At 44.8% G+C, this 20737-nt stretch overlaps 1 protein-coding gene across 10 annotated transcripts in view; it reads left to right on the forward strand.

Annotated features, from left to right (window-relative positions):
- WDFY3 (WD repeat and FYVE domain containing 3) overlaps positions 1 to 20737 on the forward strand; it is a 1391721-nt gene that overhangs the window by 415599 nt on the left and 955385 nt on the right. For all 10 annotated transcript variants that reach the window (XM_085636566.1, XM_085636564.1, XM_085636563.1 and 7 more), the window contains one exon: positions 12495 to 12596. In XM_085636566.1, the coding sequence (XP_085492692.1) occupies positions 12495 to 12596 (102 nt within the window). The remainder of the gene's footprint in view (positions 1 to 12494; positions 12597 to 20737) is intronic.

Below are 20737 nucleotides of genomic sequence, written 5' to 3' on the forward strand. Positions count from 1 at the left end.
CGCGCTTTCATTCCCACTTCATTACCATCCACCCTCTGTGGAAAAAAAGCAAATCTTCCTTCTCAAACTTTCCAGTTCATCTTTAACAAACGCTTACGGACTAAAATAGGATGGCGTGCCCCAGTAACATTTCCACCAAAGGTATTATGATAACATCGTGCACTGAATTAACAAAACTAAAAAAGACTTCTATGGAAAATGCAAATCAAAGGAGCGCACTGCCAAGCTTCCCCTGTGCGCTTACCTTTCTGAGGGATCAATTGAATCCATTACCTGACACTCACATACCCTTAATCTAGCTATTGCAGGTTCAAGTATTTTAACTTTGTGGCAGTTTGTCCACCTTTCAGATCCGTCCCCCCCCCCCCCCCCCCCCTCTTATGTAAGTTTGTGATGGGGAATATAAGTGCTGCCCCGCCCCCCCGGCTGAAATTAAGCATGGGTTAGATGACTGCGCGCCAATCGGTGTGCTTCTCTGCAGTGCACTGGGAGCAGCGCGGCAGCTTTGTATTCTACTTGCCTGCTCTTAACCAGCGATCAGTATTATCAAATGTAACAATGCATAGAGACAGTCCTAGCTTTTCAGCGCTATCATTTTGCGCTATGGTGCTTGCAGGCCTGCCTGGCGACAACGTGGACTATACATCATGTACAATGCTGAATCGCCCTTGGGTTGCGCAAAAAGGTTGATGACTTTCTTGTGCACGGTTTAAACCATGCCCAGCCTGAACACAAGCTACTTCGGGGCCGTGGCAAGTCAAAAAGCGTACAACAAACACAACAATAACTAGTCGGTGTTAAGTTTAGTCGTTAAACTACTAAAAGGTGTGGACGATCCCATTGAGAAGAGGGCGGCGAACGGTTTTGCCACCTGCTGTTAGCTAATGATCGGAGATTGCTTAAAGATGCTCTTTAGCGCCTCTCACCATTAACCCCTCACACACTGGTTCGGTTCAATGCCGCTAAAAGAGGCAGCCCGCTCCTGTGTGTTATGCAAACCGTCCCCATGCACCCTGCGGAGCCAGGCGACGCATAGGCTGCAGACCCCTGTGCTATTGGCATAAAGCCGCCCGCCTCACTGCAGAGCTAGGTGCACTTACCTTCTCGCTGGAAGGAGCTCTTTCTAGTAGTTTTCCTATCCGGCATGTGCCCATTCTGGAATGCCCTCGTTCTGATTTATGTTTTCCCTTCTAGAAGATTCTCCCAAAGGTGAGTTTGCCATCTGGACCACGTCACTTATGGATGTTTTTCTTTTAGAAAAGGTTCTGCTTTAAAGGTTTTACTGGAACTTTTCTTTTCTACTAGAAAGGTTTTTGCCATTCTCTGCTTCCTGCCAAACAGTACTGTTAGTTAAAATTCTTGAGAAAGTTTTCGAAACCTCCGACTTTTTAATGTAACTTTTTTTTGCGGGTAAACTTGTGTGCTAATAAAAACCTACAACTGATATAGTGTACGCAGTTCTAGCATTATATACCTGAACCTATACATTTGCTTGCTACAAATGTCTCAGGATCTTGTAAGGGCACAGCAGCTGTTCGATACTGCCTAACCACGCGATGTTGGCTTGTGATGCCAAATTGACATGCAGCATATGAGTGTATATTTTATGATGCGGTCATCCGCTAAAGCCTCTGTGAACCGAAGCCTTCACCTCAGTAAGGTCCGTTGAGCAATTTGGTGGTCCTCGAATTAATATGTTCACCCTCCCAAGGTTGGTTATAGGTATTGCTGATTGCGTGAAGAGCCAAAGGCCAAGGTGAGCGTTAATAGTGTTCCGCTACTTTTTAGGAACTTTTCCCAAGTGAATTCATTTCCACGGCGAAAGTGAATTACCGAGTCACTCGCCTCGGCCTTAATTTTGCTTTACATTCTGGAACTTGTAGTACTGATGTCATAAGACTATAGGGAAAACAAGAGTCAGAGCGTAAAGAAAACAAGCATTGGCATAGCCAATAGGTCGCGCCTTTGGTACTTTATAAGTGTTTAACCATGCAACAGTTAATGTTGTTGCACCAAGGATATTGTGCTGCATATCTAAATCTGGCTTTTCTCTCGTCAAGGTGCGCGCACGTCGCACACCACTCGCCAGACGTGACGCTGCAGCTGCTTTCACTTTTACCGCCGCGCGCACCACTCGCGTGCTTTTTAAAATTCTTTTAGCACGCGCGTGCACACAACTCCCAGGTTTACTACTGAGCTCCCTAAACGTTGAGGGCCGCCACAGAACTCTAACTGCCCCGAAAAAAAAAGCCTCCTCTGCGCATTGCCACGCTGCTAACGCCGCCGTACCCACTTAGCATTACCCATCGAGAATGAAATAGCACAGCCTACTTATGCTAGCTATTCACCTCCTGCTCAAATATTACTGCTTTGTCAGTGAGCACTTCACCTTACGTCATCCACCGGTAAAGTGCAAACGGTTCCGAATCCGAACCTCGTTGCACCCAGTCACTATCGTAGGACACTTAGGTGGGCAGTGTTTATGCTGAGTGGCACGTGCGAGCTCCATGGCCAACACGCACTACGATTGGTTGAGGTGCTGACAGTACTCCAATCCTAGGCCGCTTTACACATTACCAGTATTCCTTCCCACTCGACTACCAAAATTGTATTCAGCCAATGCCACGTGACCCAGAAGTACTCACATTATAAACACATAATTGTCAAAAGAGAGATAACAGACAACGGATTTAAATTTAGATTTACTGATAGTCTTTCTAATTAGCGGCCAGCGACTTTAGCTGTGAGCAGAATGGACAATTGGAGCTGGTTGGTGCTGGCAGTGCTCACGGGTCTTAGCGTTCGTTGGACGGTCTCTCTAAACTCTTACTCTGGTGAGGCATTTATGCGATATGTGAGCTATGCCACCTCAGATAGAATTTGCTGCAGGACTGATAAGGGTAAAATTCACTGCTTTCGCTCTTTTATGGGTGCCACGTTTTTTGTGTGCATGTGTTTCAGGTGTGCCAATGGGGTGATGCTTTCATGAGTCAAGCACTACACTTAATTGGAATCAGTAATTCTGATTGCTTGCATTCGGGAACATGCAATTTTGTATCTAATTGAATTTTTGTTTATGGCTCACATTTGCCTTGCTCTTGTTACGCGAGAAGCAGATCATGAAAACATCATAACTACAAGTACTAGAATGCAAATGATAAAGTAATGACTCAATGAACTACTTGCACTGAACGTGGGATAGCGTGCGCACCACTTCACACCTCTTTCGTTTCTCCTTCTCTCTTTTCGATTCCGTTTCACTTGTACCACCGTAACCCCCATTCTTTCAAAACACCTCTCCCCCTTAACCCTGATCTCCCTGCCCCCCCTGCCCCTCTTCTCTGTTCCTGATCTTCCTTCTCTCATTTTCGCTGTTTTTTTCTTCTTCATATATACCTCTCCCTCTCCATTCTGTTCCTAGAGTTCTCGCGCTCACTTTCAGCCCCACCGCCTTCACCTCCCCAACCTCGCTCCACCCTCTCTCTCGTAGGCCTCAGCCCGTCTCCTCTTTTTTTCTCTCAATTACTACCAGTGCCACCCCCCCACCCCGTACTGTATGTTCTCTGCTTCAATCACTCTCCCGTTTCTGCCATATGTCCGGTGCCCAGATCTCACTCTGCCCTCCCTCTCCCTGTCTGACTCTGAACAATTTCACCCCTTCCCATTCCAGCCGGCTCTCTTCCATTTTCGCGCCCTCCTTTCTCTTGTCGGGTTTTCACCTACCGAGTGCTTTAAATGGAAATACCGGAGTGCCGATACTTTGTACGGGCCCTACCCAGCCGGTATCGGCAGTTTTCCAGCGAGACGCTGTTTAACACTCCAAGTGACTTAGTACAACAAGCATTGGCATAGCCAATAGGTCTCGCCTTTGGGACCTTTTAAGTGTGTAGCCATGCAACAGTTGTTGTTGCACCAAGAATATTGTGCTGCATAACTAAATACTTAGAAGGTCCCAAAAGCGAGACCTATTGGCTATGCCAATGCTTGTTGCTCACTTGCAGCTGAACTTCCCTTTAGATTTCCTTCTGGATTTCTTGATTGACACTCTCCTCTTCCTTGATGTCAGGGAGTGGTTTATGCTTCACTTGTGTACTTCTACATTGCTCATCATTTTCAATCAAGTCCTATATGATTGCCAAATAGGTTTTTTACCCTTGTGTATTTTTTCCTTCTACCTGGGCCCCACTTAAGGAGTCACCTGCAACTTTGACTTGTATATCTAAGTGCAGGGCGGCACCATGGCTACTGGGAGGAGCTACCCTTTCCTCTGGCGCTGAAGAAGGAAACAAACAGACCTTTGAGCGCCCACTCCTTGACAGACAGGCAAACCTGTTTTGAGATGGTTTTCGTCCCTATTCAAAAGCATGAGCCATTTTGTTTTTATAGAATCCTTAAGATCTTCACTCATTGCTGCTAAGCTGCTGAGTGCCTCATGGATTGTCGCAATCTCTCATGATGTTAACCATGAAGGCTAGCTACTGTGAACACAGTGTGTTGGTGCAGAGCATCTGTCCATGAGCATGCTGATGACACTGTGATGATGTACGTCAACGTTTCATATGGAAATGACATTCAAAAACCTCATTCCTCACCGACCTTGAAGTAGGATTGTCATCCTGTGTGAATCTGAGTTCCAGTAAAACGTCTGTTGCAATGTGGAAAGCGTCCCTGACCTTTAATCCTGTCCAGAAGAATCAGGCTCACCGGGCATCAGTTCAGTCTTAATCACGTTCGCAGTCTCTCCATCAAATCCGTAAGCTTCAACATGAATGCCAGTATGACCATGCATGTTTATGTAGCTGGGATCAGCAAATAGCCCTAGTCCAAATGCACCTACCAAGGGCTATAGTCTTTCATTCATTGCACAACTTACAGATTGAGAAAGATCTGGTCTTTCACAATTATGGGGACGACACACAGTGGAATCAGTAAGAAAGTAAAGTAGACCATGGTGTAGTGTTACCCAAAGTATGTTTCCCTTATTAAAGACTGAATGATAAAATTGGTGCACGTTGCATGAATTTGAGTACGTTACAAAAAGCTTATCCCATCTCCACATATATGATTAAAAAATATATCTTCAATTAAAAACTGTGCATCCTTCCAAGGTTCCACAGCTCTCCCTATGTTGCAAGTGAAGACGGTAGATGTAATACTCGACTCCATGTTGTCCATGAACGTCGAGATAAATAATTTTTGCAATAACTAAGGTTACTATATCAGATGACAGGGAAGAGGTCAGTCGGTACCAGCAGAAGAGTGGAGATGAGGTACTGCTCCAATAAGTTGACTCTGGTCAGACTATGGGGAAGAATTATATGAAGGTTGTGTGAAGGAGTTAACGTCTAGGTTACATATAATATGAAATAGTTACAAAAACCCTTTACTGAGATCCTATATCCCCATACTACAAACTCTATGCCGGCTGGTAGAAGGAAGACGACTAACATAATTCAAAAATGTTTGTGCCCCCCCACCGCGCCTGACTGTCAGAAGAGCGTGGCAAAGGTCCCATGGGCCAGAATTCATCCAAGGAAAATGGGCCCCCTCAAATCTCTCGTTGAATAGTGAGAGACAGTCAAAGTTGGGCAGTGGGACCCAGCCATCCCTCGGCCCCGGTGCCACTGCACCTGCTGCACCATTTATAGCTCGACCCCTGTGTTCAAAGGATATACGCAAAGTAGAATACTGATATCTGCAACGTGGATGTCCTCTCTTCGCAAAACTAAATAGTAAGGAGGTAAATCTGTCTGTTTAAGCCAAATAAAACCCCTGCCTGAACCCTCGAGACTCCAAGAGAACCGGGCATGTTATCGAAAAATGTGTTATTTGTCGAGAATGTATTGTGGGGATGCATGCGGAGACTCGGAGTGCTCTAGCTCTAATATAACTCTGAAAACACAACATTTTCGGCAGATGTCCCTTCCTTCCTATGAGATAGCCTCAACATTTAACAGCCGCGCGGGCATATTTCACCAAAATATGTCACCGTCTGTCGATCGGGCAATGCCCGTGAACTGATAAGTGAATTACAATTACATCAGAATGTACTTTGGGGTTTAGTCGCTGGCCTTTGGAGAGCGCATCGTGCTAAAGACGGCATTTAGTCTCCAGGGACCCTTAAAAATACAGACCGTCCTTTCTTCGCTCTAAATTCACCTGTGTAAGGCCGCCTGCGCATATTCGCTCCTGTCGGCCTCCGTGCCATTGGTGTGAACCCTGAAGCATCAGCAAAGCTGCGGCACTGGAGGGTGAATTATCAGTCGGTGCAGCCCATCGCATTACCGGGTCGCGAGCCCTTCTGGAAGGATCATGACGGTTCGCACCAGCCTCCCAAAGCCTTGGCGTTCTTATCTGCCAACAACGCCAACATGCCATCTCGATCATCTCTGTGTTTCACACACTGATCGGCGAATCTGGAATTACTGCAGGCAGATCATTAGGAGGGTATGTATTGTAATGTGCATCTCCCACTGACTTGGGGATCAAAAAAGGACTTAATACTAGATGTGTTTTTGCAGCAACGTTTATTGCCTCCATTTCCCATCGCGCGCCCTTTTTTCCCTCCAGACATCTGTGTGTAATTGTTTCTGCCTGTTTTGTTCAATGTATGTCAACTGGCTGTGCCCCGCTGAACGCACCCTGGGCAGTGGAGACGCTCAGCCTGCATTGTGCGCTGTATTGACATCCGATATTTTCTGTCTCATAGGAAAGTCAAATTACTAGGATTGCGTAAACATATCACAAAGCTTTCTTCTGTTTCAGGCTTACCCATGCGGCAAGTAGGCCTTTAATGACCAGGCCCACTAGCCAACTTCTCTTACTATATCAAAGGGCCGTTGGCTACCCCCTTCTTTCTTGAGTTCTGCATACTCCTACACTCTCCATGCCCTCAGATGCCCAGGCGGTCTTATCAGAAAATATGTCTGAACTCTGCTTAGTGTGGGAGCCCCCCTTCCCCCAAAAATAAGAACCAGAAAAGGAACTGTGGCTCTCACCCTCTGATTTGCCATTGTACCTCTCATGATTGAACACCACAAAAAAACCGACGCCACTCTCGTACAGTGTTTAATTTGAAAAAGAGTAAGTTCTGGTACCCAAATGTTTGCTCGCAGACTGCGGCCGGCACGACCGAAGGTCGGCGTGCCGAATACCAAGGCCGCATAGGCTTTATTTCACTTCATGCCTCTTTAATCCATTCACCAGACTCTCCCTGCCTTTTAATCTCATTCTTGCAGGTACTTTTTCCTCCTTGCTTATTCCTTGGTCGCTTTTTCTTAGTCTTTTTCTTCTTCCTTTGTTACTTCCATTGGTGTGTTATTTTTCTTCCTCTGGCTGAAAAGTTTGATGTGGAAAAATAATTGCCAGTCTCCAAAAATGAGTGCCAGTGGGCCTCACCTGCAGCCACCGGCTCAAATGAAGCACTGCTCTCATATGAGTAGCAGCCTTCAGTTGCTGCATCACTTCCCCGCCGAGCCGCAGTCTTCGTCCTTGCTCTTCTAATATAAGTGAAGTGCAACTTGGTATTCATCTGCAGACTTCTCACCGCGATATTATTCATCCAGCTAGTGTCTGCTGTGAGGCATATGCTGATGAGATTGCTCTTTTTCAGTGGGTCAACCTGAACTAAATATTGCTGCTTTCCAGAAAGTAATGTTTAATTTCTTTGACTCATTCTGTTTAAATAGTTTAGTCCTTTGAGAGCAGCTGGCAAGTAGATGCCTGTCCTAGGCTGTGAAGGTCTACCAGGGACAGATTGGTCTCAAGTTTAGACAAGCCACTTCAAAGGAGCATCAATTGGGGGGAATGAAGGGAAAGCGAGTGTAGCATTCTTAGCCACATTGAAAAGATGAGTACTGAAAGCACTATATCTTGGATCGGTGCTAGTTCTTTTTTAGGTTTCGGCATGCACTTGTACGCAAACAATATTTCCTCCAGTTAGGACTCGTTGCACAATGTTTAGTGACTTCTGGATAGGGTCCCAAAGCATGGCCATCTCTATTTGACTTCCACATGGACCCAAAACAAAAATATCCTCACGTGTGGCTCAGTTTAGACTCGTTGCTTTTAGAGGGCAGCAACTCTCTATGAAGATGTTGTGTTGAAGTTAACAGAGATGAAGAAGGGGCAGTATTTACGCATTGTTAGCTGTCTGTGTACTGGACTGTTTTATTGATGGTTTTTGATATTCGGTGGGTCACAATAGTGACACTATAGTTTTTAGGTCAAGCCTGGGCAGCGCATGCGCTGCTTTGCGAGGTATGCTGTATTAAGGTAGGGACTTCAGCTCCGCCCACTCTCCGCTCACATTCTTCATTGGCTTGTGTCATTGTCTACTGTAAACTGTGGCTGTTCATTGCCCAAAAGGCTCAGTAGTCCCTCCTTTGTACCGCCTTGTCTAATGTTGTAATCTCCCATGAGGACACCCCCTGTTATGTTTCTCAAATAGCTTTGTTCTGCCTGCTATTGCAGGCAGGACACCCTCTCTCCTAATGCTTTTTAAAAACAATTATAGCACGCGTTTGCAATGCAATAGGTTTTGCATTTGCAAGAGTTTAAGCTATTAGCATTGTAAATGAACATGCCTTTTATTTATCTGTTTTAAAAACAACACATAAATAAGAGGCATTGTCATTTACAATGCCTATAGCTCAAACTCTCATAAATGCCAAACCTATTGCATTGCAAATGCTTGTTCTTCTTTTCTGGTCTAGCTGCAAACCAGAAAGAGGTCACCCTGTTGTGTACCTAGTTACATGTAAATACAGTTTGGCTTTCATTTATTCTTTCGTGGACAGGGCTTTGAAGGGCATTCTTTTTCTCATGCTGTAAGTATAGATATGAAAGTAAATGCTGAAGGGTTGCATTTTTGGATTTGGTCACTTATTTCGAAAGAGGGAGATTAGATTTACAATAGTTACCCTCTTCCACCACATTTTTGGAAAGGGTAGGCCAAAGACTTAGCCCGTCACCTCTTCTGATTGGGTACAGACATAGAAGACTAGAAAGAGGGTTTCCTGACATTAGAGTGGCCACATCCACACAACGACTGTAAGCACACTTTGTTAATTTGGGCATATCTAGTATCTCTGAGGGCAGAATGGATGAGTATTGCGCAACTTAGGTTTGGCACATAAAACTGATGTGTAATGATGTTTTTAAATTTCGCAGGGTAAAATGATGCATTTTAAAACTTCATGAGAGTGTGGCCATAAACTTTCTGGTGTGATTTTTGGAGAATTATGCTTCAGTATACATAGATGATAGTGGTGTTTGGTGTTGTGTCTTATTATATAGACAGCACGTACATGAAACATTAAAGAATGGCAAGCACAGCAAATAAGCTTATAATTTCCTGAGATCTTTGGGTATGTAATGTTTAATATTTAGGTCCTTCTTAGTTCGAGGACCATCCGGTTCTGCCGAAGGCAGAACCGGAAGTCCGGAGATCTTATGTTTCTGAGAGTGGCTCTTTAGCCCGCCTCTCTTTTTGCCTCTCCTCCATTGGCTGGCTTCCTAAACGGAGGCCAGCCATTGGAGGAGAGAGCCGTCCCTCCAAATAGGCTCCGTCTTTTTCAGATTCGGGGGCGTGTTCCGTGCTGTTCTTTCCACTTTTTAGCCACGCCCTTTTTCGAACAGCAGGAACACGCCCTCGAATCCGAAAAAGTTTGGAGCTTCCATCTGCCATTTTTTAGCAATCACGCGAAGGTCCGAGGGCGTTGCGGGCGGCGCTTGGCTCGGGAATCCTGTGCCCAGCTCCCAGGTGCAGCCTGCTCCATGCCCGGCTGCCCTGTGTGCATCACAGACCGACAGCCTCCTCCCGAGGATCCCGGTGGCTGCGCTCCACCCTTGGGCAAACAATGTGCTGCCCAGTGGCACTTTAAGTGGCTCGATTGATCTTGAAACTGCTGTATAACCATTGTGTGCTCAGTCAGACCTGTAACCTTTTACCCTTACTTTACTTGTGGATTTGTAATATTGTGGTTCAGCTGCTGCACGTGAGAAACAAATCTTCAAACTCTGCTATATGTTTAAAGCACTTCTGAAAATGGTGCTGGGAATCTGGAAGTCTTCGGTTTAATATGGTGAGTTTGGGCCCCTTATAAGTGGGTTGTGGGTAGCGGGGGCCTTTCTGGAATATCCACCTAGGATATGCGTAAGGGGGTGTTCACCAATTTGCACCTGCAGAGTTTCTAGTCTCTCACGTGCCCACTCAGTGCTGTATAACTTCACATCTGCCTTCGCAGAATGTTTTGCCATTGTACCCGATACTGGGGCCTTCTCCCTGTACTCCGCCCTTAGGTTCACTACCACTGTTGTACCACCACCCACACAGTGTGGTACTACTTCTGTTTCTCGATCACAAACAGACTGAAGAATCGCTACTGATTTTGCACCTACAGACCAGGGTGCGAAAAATCATACACACGAACAAAATGGAGTAAACTCTCCCAAAAGGGGGGGCACTATCCACTAAGTATGATCCATATATTTAGCATTCAACTACTGGTTTGGTACCCTTGGAATGCTGTATTGGTATTATAACTGTCGAGGAATGGTGCGCCTTTTCTAAAGGGCTCACTAAATAGATTGAATTCCTGATTTGACATGACTGCGTTATTTGTGCAGTATGTAGTTGGCCAATACTGAAATCGGTTGGGGATTCAGCAGTGCTTAATTTGAGCCAGTGGTTTCCAGTGCTGTCTGGTGATCCGATTCCGTCTCCTGTACGATTGTGGGTGGAGGCTGTTAGAAGCCAACTTATGTTTGAAGAAAAGGATTTTAAAAAGCGTGAGTGCTGAAAGCTGTTAATATAAACCGGAGCAGGTTCACTGACTCCATTTCTTGGTGCATCTTTTTAGGTCTGGCGTTAGCCAAGAACTTTACATTAAAAAACATATATATATGTACAATACTTTATTTAAAGGGGTTTTAGCCAGCTTTCTTCATCCATTGGTGTCGTTATGTCATTCCCATTTAGCTTCTACCCACTACCGCAAACAGCATGGGATAAGGGGGAGGGGGGGGGGGGGTCTGCCCTCTTCAGGCACTGGATAGCTCAGCTTTGAGTAATTGTTGTAAAAGAGCAAAATGCAAACTCATCCCACAAGCTAGTTCCCTTCTGTGCCATTGCACAGAAGGGAACTAGCTTGGTATTGGTATTGCTGGGGTATCTATTCATATGGTAAAGAATCTATAACTGTCTCCTTCAGATGAACAAGTTACTTACCTTCGGTAACGATATATATGTAAGAGACATAGTTTAGTTATAGATTCCTTACTGCCCCACCCATCCTCCCCGTTCTGAGAACTGACTTCTAGGGTTAAGGATTTCTTTTAAGGGCCCTAGTTTTGCTCACCAGTGGTCAGTGTCTTGCATGGCTCTGCGCTTCTGGTTTGGAAACTTGTGTACAGAACTGAGGGCAATGTCTAAGTAGCTGCCGCGACGTCATCCTGGCGATCACGACGACGAACGCGGAGCCGACCGACGCCACCTTTCAACGTGCAGGGGGTACTGCTGACGAAAAAATTCTCCAGATCCAGTCTGACGCCTGAGGGTAATTCACAAGGTAAGGAATCTAAAACGAATCTATCTCTCTTACAGATATATCGTTACAGAAAGTAAGTAACTTGTTCATCTGGCGTCTCTAAAGTCTTTCGCTTGTTTACATGTGCAAACTAATCATCTCGTAGTATATGTTGATTTTTCCATATTTAGACTACGCTGGTATGAGTAAAGCGTGATCTCGATAAACAACTGACTCAATTTAGCAATAAGTCACATGCTTGTATTCAAGTATTTTATCTATGTTCGCATTTTTAGGTCTGAGTTTTAACAGCACAGTTGTCAGACAGACCTGTTGCTAATAATATACATTAAGTGGATTTGCGTCCAGCTATTTAAACCATTGACCTTTTTTGATCAGGCATTGGCTTGAGAATTTGTCAATCATGTCTTGGCTCAACCCAGTGGAGAATTCATCTATCACCTAATGCTGTTGGTTGTTTGGGTGTGTCCTTCCAACTCCAAATGAGTGCTTGCATTGAACTGCACGGGGGACTAATTTACAGATAGATTTAGGCCTCTCCGACCCTCATGCTAGCTTTTTCCTGTGTCTTGCTCTAATATACTAATGCTGTATGTGTTAGCATATTAAACCCAGACCTTTTGTGCTTTAACAGTGTTTATTACTTTAAGTTAATAGGTGATTTACAGTTTGCTATCACACATTAACGTTAGTCCCCATTTTTTGCTGTTAATGTTTTTTAGTTTTTTTTGAAGGAATAAGAACAACATGTCCCTAAACTGAAATTCTTTCCTAGTGGCAATCAAGTGTTTGTCGATAGGCCCGCTAATGAACCCCAAAACTGACAGGAATTGTATCAACTGAGAAGCACATAATGTATAAGGCACTCCATGGTTGACAGAGCCAGCATGAGCAGCAGAGCTCATGCGTATTCTGCTACTAAAGATGTTATGCTTTTTGTTGCAGAGGATCTGTCCAACAGCTGCTCTGCAGAGGACCAGAAACGGCTTGCCTTGCTGGTGATGGAAACTTTGACAGTGCTCCTTCAGGGATCAAACACAAATGCAGGTAACTTTTGAGACAGTTGTGCTCTGTGGCGATATGATTTTTTGTGATTTCACCAGAATGAAAGCCTTTGTTGTGGTTGCCGAATCCTGCCTGATGTTTATAAAAAAGCATGTGTTTTATTTTACCAACCCGCTTATGGCTTTTCAGTGCACATCCATCTCTAGGTGTTTTGAAAAATATGCTCAGATTCTTTAAGGAACTAAAGCAGCCTTTTCATTAATCAAAACCCTTCTAAGCAATATCCTCTCATGTTTCTAAAAAGATGATTGAGTGTGCAAAACACACAACTCAAATAGGGCAGTCAGATGTGTATGAGGCTAAAATACTTTAAAAGTACCACAGCAGAGCACAATGCCATATACATTCAGTCAAATAATACCATTTAACCCATATTCCCTACGCATCCCCATTAAATCTCTCCCCAGCCACACACTTTCCTGTAAAAAGGTAGAAACTATTACATGATAATCCACAGCGATACATATATCATACAAGAGCCATTTCACTAGACAGAAGTTACAAGACAAGCAAGGGCAGCAGCTCATTAGGAGTCAGGTGTATAGTCCTCACAGGTCAAGATCATAGCAAGGTAGATGTAGCTGAGATTCTGAACAAGGGTTATAAAACCTGGTGCAAAAAAAAGTAATCTCATCTTTCGTCTTCCAGATAACAGTTACAGCCAGCCAGTGTCCTAGCTAACTCATCCAACTACTCTTTGTGAGTCTGATTTCCTCCAGTGGCGCAGGATGTAAGTCTTTGCAGCTGTGAGTGAGGTCACTGACTGTTATTGCAAAAGACCACACTATTGGTCATATCGTTGGCATTTGATATGGTTAAGCATGACAACCTACTAGATCTTTTGGAACACTGTATGGGGTTATCAGGATCCGTCCAACTGGTTCACCTTCTATCTCCATAACAGGTCTCAAAGAGTCAAAGTTAATTACTCACTATCGCAGACCAAGCCGGTCACATTAGGGGCCCTACAGGGCTCCTCACTTTCACCCACTCTCCTCAACCTGTTCATGGAACCTCTTATGGAAATTTTGAGTTCATCCAGTATCCACTATCACATGTACACTGACGATACCGTACTATACTTAAAGGTCTCCGCCCTAGAAGACATCAGCTTCCTCAACACAACTCTTCAGAAAACTCAAAATTGGCTAGCATCCAATCACCTCTAAGTCAATATTAAAAAAACAGATGTCCTACTAATTGCCCCCCCTAACCAGTCACCTGTCATTGAAGAATGGTTGAAACATCTAACAGCCCTCAACTGCATTCCACAAGTCATTGACTCAGTGAGATCATTGGGATTTACTCTCAACAACAACCTCAACATGGAGAAACACATCAGTGCCACCACCAAAGGATCGAATCACCATATAAGCATTCTAAGGAAATTAACCCTCCATCCCCCCAAAACAACTTCACGCATGCAGTGCAAGCTCTAGTGATTCCCAGGTAGGACTATGGAAGTGCAACCCTCTCTGGTCTGCCGTGATCCATACTTGCTTCTCTGAGAGCCTTGCTGAACTCTGCTGCTAGATCATCACTGGCTCAAAAAGAAACAACCACATCACCCCGATCTGAAATCTCTTAACTGGCTCGCTCACAACACAAGAATGCATCAAAACAAATGCCTGCATGACACACAAAGCCCTCCACTTCCAAACCCCTAGATATCTTGTTCAGAAACTAGAACTCTCTTGTGGTTCCAGATCATCTACAAACTCCAGCACCTTCTCTTCCAGGGGATACTCATCAATTTTCATAAGCACTGAATAGCCCGTCCACGTGCGGAGACACTGGAGCATTAACAACAATATATGCATATAAATATATATATCCATGCATTTTTAACCAAATCTAAGAACTAGTCCTGTGTAAACATTCATCAATTTATATATTGTATGCATATATAATATACACACATGTATATAAATATGCAACCCAAAGCCCAAAATTAGGTTCAGATATGGCAATATTGCATTGTATTTTTCATTTAAAATAAATTATATAAGACATCATTTCCATGACATAGAGAAATATACTCCTAACATGCTGGCAGTTTAGCCCAGAAGGCTGCATATAGAACATTCACCAAAAAACTGGTGCCGTGCCTTTAAAACCTCCAGAACCTCCAGGCTCCCATCATGCCCCACAGGTGACAGTTAGGTCAGGTCTTATTTCCGGCTCCTTCTGTGAGGATCCTCGAGCATTGAGCTAGTCAGTTAGTGGATTTCTCTCACTAATTGGTTTTCTGAAGTAAACTTTTTTGACTTCACTCAACGTTTTTCAGTACTAGTACTACTTTTCCATCATTTTTTCTGGTTTTCCAGCAATTTTTTCTGTCAGAAATGCTAGCCTTATTTAATAAGTGCCCTCCCTGTGGGAAGAAAATGGCAAAATCTAATCTGCACTCGGTCTGCATTGTGTGCCTACCTTCCTCACACAGACCTGACAAGTGCTACTATTGCCAGCAGTTTTTTAGAAGAACTCTTCGCGAAAGGGAGAAGATCAAGGAGTCTGTAAGTGACCTGGAAGGACATCCCTCTAAAGAGCCCTCCTCTCAAGTAAGGTCCGAGCGTAAAAAAAAGGGGGGAAAAAGAAGCCATTAGTCGGATTCGCCTTCGTGAGAAAGATCAACGTCAAAAATTCCCCTTTCCTCTGCTTCAGCTTCTAAGTCATCGATGGGAAGACAGTCCACATCGAAAAACCATATTGCAAATAAGTCTAAAGCTCATGTGCCAGCTTCTCATCGGTCGACCTCTCTTTGTAGACGGTCCAAGTCCGTTTTCCCTACGACGGCAGAGTACAGCCGCTGGACTTCGAAGACTCTTCGCCGACATGGGCGGTCGTCGTTAAAGTCCCCGGTGCCGACGTCAAAGACACCACGGACGTCAAGGGCACCTCAAAGATCGAAGACAACAATGACATCGAAGACTACGACGGCATTTGACCCTGTTCGTAGTCGAGCTGATTCTTTGTCACCGATGGCAGAGCGAGCTCGATCATCGCCATCGAGAAGGTGGGCGAGGAGAAAGTCGGCATTGAGAAGGTGGGCGTCGAGAAGGTCTGCATCAAGAAGGTCGGCATTGAGAAGGTCTCCAGCCAAAAGGTCACCTTCGACTACGAGAAGTTCGACATCAAGGGTTGACGTTGAAACCTCGATCCGCCCCTATGGTTCCACTGGCTAAGAGAATCACCAGTACCGACGTCGAGGGATCCTTTGATGTCGAGGGAAATTCAGGAGACTGAAATTCAGGACTTCACATCTATGGGAATGACGTAGAGGAGTGCTTCATCCTCCCCGGGCCTTTGAGTTGTCCAAATCAAGCCGGAGGTTCCCCTGCTCTGGAACAGCATTCACCTCCGATCAATCTATCCCCGAGATTGTTGAAGAGTGGAAAGGAGCGGAAAACGCAAAGAGTTAGCCCTGGGTCTGACTATTCTCAAATATATTCTCCTTCTCGGACCTTTGCAAGTGCACCCAACCACACCGCCTACTAAATCGCCTGAAAGATCTCCAGCTGCAAGGAGACATGGATCAGGGACACCTCTTAGACTCTCTAAATCTAGATCTCAAAACCATACGCCTAGAGAGCAGAGACTCACGTCTCCATCATGGTCCACTGATTCCAGATGTTTGGTGGCTGATTACTCTCCTACTTTGTCGTCTACTCCACCTATCAGAGTATCACCTGTGGATGACGTCATTACCTTAAACGAGGTCCTATGTAGAGGGGCTGCGAAGCTCAACATTGAGATGCCTTCCTTTGCCCCATGAACGTCTGTCATATTCGAGACACTTCATCACAGGGCTTCCACTAGACCTCTGCATACTTTGGTTCCTGGGCTGCTAGAACCGGCGCTCCATACCTTTCTAACTCCGGCTTCAATTGGAGCAGCACCTCCACATATACTAAAGAAATATATGGCCCAAGAACAGGGCCCATTGTTTGAGGTTTGATCCTCCACCACATTTGGTTATTTTGTAAGCAGCAAGGAAAGCGCACATGGGGGCTTACTCTTCTGTAGTCCCTCCTTATAAGGACAGCAAAGCGATGGACTCCATCGTAAGAGGATGTGTAACACCTCTTCCTCCTACATGAAGGTTGCTAGTGCTTCCCCTCTGTTAGGTCAATATGACTGTTCGTTATGGGACTCTTTCAAGGTTTACTGAAAAGTTACCAAAAGAAGATCAACAGGATTTTCAGGAGATCCTGCAGGAAGGAGGGCTCGTAGCGAATCAGGTCATAAGTGCAGCAGCAGATGCATCTGACCTTGGAGCTCATGGCTACTCGCATGGTATCTGCGCTAGATGATCCTCCTGGCTGAGACTCACAGGCTTAAAACCAGAGACCCAACACAGAATCATTAACCTTCCATTTAACAGTACCTCCCTCTTTGGCTCTCATGCAGATGATGAGATGTCAAGGGTGAAGTCAGAATTGGACACCTTGAAGGCGGTCGGCCTGGAGAAAAGGAAGGACTTGAGACGTCGATACCGCCCATATGACCTCCGCCAATACCAGTAGAGGGCTCAAACCCTTCACTAGTCATCGCAATATCTTCATGTGAGATTGCATTACCATCAGCGACTGCCGGGGAGAGGAAGAGGAACCTCTCGACAAGCTATCCCTTCGGCAAAGCAATAACCCAAGCAGTGAGTACTTGATTCCCCCAGATATGTTATCCATAAAAGTATAAAGTTTCGCTTGGACGAGTGGCACAAAATAACACAAGACAACTGGGTACTCAATATTGCGAGGAATGGGTATTCAATCAGATTCAAATCCCAACCTCCGGCTGTACCTACTTGGAAACTTCCAGAACATCGGCTAAAGCTGCTTCGAGCGGAGGTCTCCATCTTGTTACAAAAACATGCCATCAAAAAGGTTTCCTGGAATCAATATCGTCCGGGGATTTATTCCTGGTACTTCTTGGTTCCAAAGAAAGGTCCAAACAAGGAGTACAGACCTATACTCAATCTCAGTCTTATAAACAAATTTGTTCTCAAAGAGAGATTCAGAATGTTGGCACTGCACCAAATCGTTCCACACATTTATCAAGGGGACTTGATGTGCTCCATAGACCTTCAGGATGCCTATTTTCACATCCCAATCTCTCGAAAGCACAGAAAGTTTCTACGATAAAGGGCAGAGTCAGACCACTACCGGTTCGAACTTCTGCCTTTCGGACTCAAGTCGGCTCCTTGCACTTTTCAAAGTGCATGGCAGTAGTAGCGGCTTTCCTGCGAAAACAAAAGATCTTTGTCTATCCTTATCTAGACAACTGTCTGCTCAAGATTGCCTCTCCCAGTCTCCTACAGGAACATCTACAAAATACTCTCCTACGAACATCTCATCCCATGGTCATGGTATCCTCTCTGCTGGGCTCGATGGCATCTGCATATTCATTGTTCCAAATGCCAGACTACAGATAAGACCGTTGCAACAAGCACTAGATGACCAATGGTCTCAAGTCTCCAGTCGCTGTGAGGACACCATAACTCTTCCTCATTCAGTCTGAGTCTGAATAAGATGGTGGATGCTACATCCTCATTTGCTGAAAGGTGTTCAGTTCCACCTGGAACTGTCCAAACAAACACTTGTCACAGATACGTCCCTTCAGGTCTGGGGTGCTCACATGGGTCCTCTTCAGGTTCAGGGGATGTGGTCAGAAAAGGAGAAAACCAAACACATCAACATGTTGGAACTAAGAGCTCTACAACTGGCTCTCAAGGCGTTCTTTCCCACCTTAAAGTCACGTTTCTTGTTGGTTCAGACGGACAATACCAAAACGATGTACTACCTGAACAAACAGGGAGGAACCAGATCCAGACCCCTGTCTCTCGAGGCACAAGCGATTTGGAAATGGCTACTGGCGAGGAACATCTCCATATCAGCAGTTCACCTCCCAGGCACCCTCAATGTGCAAGCGGACAACCTAAGCCACAACTTTGTCAAAGTGCACGACTGGGTGCTGAAAGATGAGGTAGCACACAACTTTTTTCGTAGATGGGGTTATCCAGACATCGATCTTTTTGCGGACGCGGCAAATGCAAAATGCCTCGCCTTCGCATCCAGGTACCCTCAAACAGGCTTCAGAGGGAATGCACTTTTGATCAACTGGTCAGAGAAATTACTCTATGCTTTTCCACCTGTGTCTCTTACCACTGTTGATCAACAAACTCTACAGATCCAGGACAGAGATGATCCTGATCGCACCAGAGTGGCCTCGCCAGTGATGGTACCCGGACCGTCTACATCTTTCCAAGATGCCACACAGGAGGTTGCCATGCCACCAGGATCTGTTAACCAAGTCCGGAGGGAAGGTTTTTCATCTTTACCTTCCATCACTGATATTGATAGCATGGCTCCTGAGTTTCTCCAATATGGCCACCTAGGCCTCTCGCAGGACTCTATGCAGATTTTAAAGGAAGGGAGAAGGCCATCTACGAGGAAATCGTACGCTTTCAAAATGAAGTATTTCGATCTTTGGTTTACAGCTAACGGACATAATCCTATCCTGGGTCAAGAACAGGTTATTCTATCATATCTTTTTTACTTGGCTAAAGCAGGTTTACAGTTCTCTTCTATTAGAGTACATCTGGCAGCAATTACAGCTTAGAGACAGTCTCTTTCTCAGGCCTCTTTCTTTCAAATGTCAGTTGGTAAAGACTTCCTAAAAAGGCTAAGAAAGGTCTATCCAGCAATTTGGTCACCCTCCCCTCCCACGGAGTTTAATGTCGTCCCCTCCAAATTAATGAGCCCACCTTTGAAACCATTCACAAAGCTTCTCTGCAACACCTGTCTTCGAAGGCCGCTTTTCTTGTGGCAATTACCTCTGCTTGCAGAGTGAGCGAGATTCAGACTTTATGTTCTACAGAGCCATTTCTTGTTTTCCATGCTAACAGAGTGGTTCTGAGAACACACCAGAGTTTCCTACTTGGGTGATCTCGGATTTTCATATAAACCAATCAATTACTCTACCCACATTTTTTCCAAATTCTACCACTCCTCCTGAGAGGGCATTACACTCACTTGATCTGAAAAGGGTGCTCAAATTCTGTCTTGAAAAAACTAAGGACATAAGAAAGTTTTTTGTAAACTATAGTCCAATGCATACTGGTTTCCCTTCTTCTGAGCAGTCCATTGCTAGATGGATAGTATCTTGTATCACGTTATCTTATCAGTTAGCTCATAAGTAGCTCCCTGGCAAGTCAAAGGCTCACTCTACGGGAGGTAAAGCCGCTACTACGGCTCTTCTCAAGAAAGTACCCATTCAAAAGATATGCAAAGCGGCTACATGGCGCTTAGTGCACACCTTTGCCCGCCATTACTGCCTAGATTGATACTCAGGCGGATGCCCAGTTTGGTTAACATGCTGTTCAGAGTATGTTCGCAATGCTGTTATTCGTCCGCAGGGTTCCAGAATGGGCTTGCTGCTCTATTCAGTGCTTATGACTATTGAGTATCCCCTGAAAGAGAAGGATAAGTTACTTACCTGAAATCATGGTTCTCTTTCAGGGGTATACTCATCAAAGTCATAAGCAACCCTCCCTCCTGCCCTGACGAATACCATGCTTATAGCAACACACTATTTGCTCATGATCACTATACAATGTAATACACCGTTAAAAAGACCTGACCTAACTGTCACCTGTTTTAAAGGCACGGCGCCAGTTTTTTAGTGAATGTTCTATATGCAGCCCTCTGGGCTAATCTGCCTGGTATTACCTTGCCTTTTTCCTTGAAAATAAAGGCTAGGTTCAAACATGTTAAAAGTATATTTCTCATTGTTATATATGATTTATTTGAAAGCAAAAATACAATGCAAAACTGGCATATCTTAGCCTAATATTGGGCTTTAGGCTACTTATTTATATGCAAGTGTGTATATTATATATGCATACGCTATATGCATATACCTAAAACGCTTATAAGCTTCTTGAAAAGATGTAGAAGGTCCAGGTACCACCACTGGTGAGGCCACTCTGGCGCGATCGGCATCATCTCTGTCCTGGATCTGTAGAGTTTGTTGATCACCAGTGGTATGAGAGAGACAGGTAAAACCTGTTTGGAGAAAGGGCCTCCTGGATGGAGCATTCCTGCCTCAAGTTAAATGGACTA

This window comes from Triturus cristatus, chromosome 2_1 (genome assembly GCF_964204655.1).
Source record: "Triturus cristatus chromosome 2_1, aTriCri1.1, whole genome shotgun sequence".
Lineage (NCBI taxonomy): Eukaryota > Metazoa > Chordata > Amphibia > Caudata > Salamandridae > Triturus > Triturus cristatus.